This window comes from Marmota marmota, unplaced genomic scaffold (assembly GCF_001458135.2).
Source record: "Marmota marmota marmota unplaced genomic scaffold, marMar, whole genome shotgun sequence".
NCBI classification, from domain to species: Eukaryota; Metazoa; Chordata; class Mammalia; order Rodentia; family Sciuridae; genus Marmota; species Marmota marmota.
This window is the reverse complement of record NW_026000207.1, coordinates 1,307,567-1,309,240: the sequence shown is the minus strand read 5'-3', so window position 1 is coordinate 1,309,240 and position 1,674 is coordinate 1,307,567. Positions and strand designations below refer to the sequence as shown.

General features: G+C 60.5%; 1 protein-coding gene across 1 annotated transcript in view; it reads right to left on the bottom strand.

The window, feature by feature from the left end:
* Positions 1–841: 841 nt before the first annotated feature.
* The window catches only part of LOC107158839 (olfactory receptor 5-like), a 3,318-nt gene continuing 2,485 nt past the window's right edge, over positions 842–1,674 (bottom strand). Inside the window, exon 2 of the mRNA XM_015505327.1 lies at positions 842–1,417. Coding sequence (XP_015360813.1) covers positions 842–1,417 — 576 coding nt within the window. The remainder of the gene's footprint in view (positions 1,418–1,674) is intronic.

The window sequence follows — 1,674 nt, the reverse complement described above, 5'->3', positions numbered from 1 at the left end:
AGAGAGGCTGGACTGCAGCAGGAGTGCTCTTCCGTGTTCCTGCACCCAGGGCCAACCAGGGAGGGCGGGAGCTTGCACAGACACAGCCAGTCACCGCGCCTGCTGAACCAACTGACCTTAGTGGTGATCATTCCTAAACCGAGTAAAAAAACCAGCAAATCTCACAGAGAATTTCCCTCCTTGTTCCACTTGGTGGCTTTTATCAACTTGTACAGGATCGACTTCTCTTCTGGTGTGTTGTACTGAACATGTGTAACTTGGTCACACTTCCAGCAAGACACACAAATCTGTTTGTTTTTAAGTCGCTCATGGTTTCTCCTGTAACCAATGGAACATTAAAGAGTTCAGTCCACACTTTTCTTTTTGGTACCAGAGATTGAACCGGGGCACTGGCCACTGTGCCCACATCCCCAGCCCCTTTTTATATTTTATTCAGAGACGGGACGTGGCTAAGTTGCTGAGGCTGACGTTGAACTCCTGATCCTCCTGCCTCAGCTCCCAGGCGGCTGGGACATAGGCGAGGACCACCTCCGCTGGTCACACACACATTTCTGATGGGCATTTAGGCCACCTCTGACGTTTTCATGCACACGAGGAGCACGCCCACCCTGGCCCCTGGCGTGTTACCCCTGTTCTGGGGACACACTGACCCGCTGGGTGGAAAGGACGGTGTTCACTCCGCTTCTCGGCAGTGAGCTGAGACCCTCCCCCTGGGCGGCCGCGGACACGTCCTCTGGCCACCCCTTCCCCGCGGCCGCCCTCGGTGGCTCAGGCTGACGTCGTCCATGTGGACTCAGCGCCTGGGAGACCCTTCCTCCAGCCTGGCCTCTGGTTTTCCAGGTCACCGCTGGTGCTGGGCCCAGGAGGACTGGAGGCGGGGGAGAGCCCCGGGCCGGGGGGCGGCGGGGTCACGGCCGCGGAGGGTCCTGCGCAGCGCCGCGTGGACCTCCCTGTTGCGCAGGCAGTAGATGACCGGGTTGCACAGGGGCGTGGCCACCGTGTAGATGACCGACAGCACCTTGTTGAGGTCCATGGACTTGATGCGGCTGGGGCGGCAGTAGATGAAGAGGGCGGCCGAGTAGAAGATGCCCACCACCACCAGGTGCGAGGTGCAGGTGGAGAAGGCCTTGCAGTGGGCGGCTGCGGAGGGCATGCGCAGCACCGCCCTACCAATGGCCACGTAGGAGGCCAGCGTGACCAGAAGGGTCCCGCAGAAGATGACGATGGCGGAGATGAAGTCCACCAGCTCTGTGAGGGCCACGTGGGTGCAGGAGAGGTTGAGCAGGGGGGAGACGTCGCAGAAGAAGTGGTTGAGCACGTTGGGGCCGCAGTAGGACAGGCTGGCGATGCATGAGGTCTTGGCCACCGAGACCACCAGCCCCCCCAGCCAGGAAGTCAGAGCCAAACCCACACAGACCTGCGGCCGCATGAGCAGTGGGTAGTGCAGAGGGCGGCAGATGGCCACGTAGCGGTCATAGGCCATGGAGGCCAGGAGGATGCACTCAGTGCCCATAAGGACTATGAAGAAGAAGAGTTGGGTCATGCAGGCCACGAAGGAAAGGTGGTAGGGTCCCACCCACAGCCCCAGGAGCAGGGTGGGCATGGTGACGGACACGTAGCACATCTCCAGGCAGCTGAGGTTGCCCAGGAAGAAGTACATGGGCTTGCGGAGCT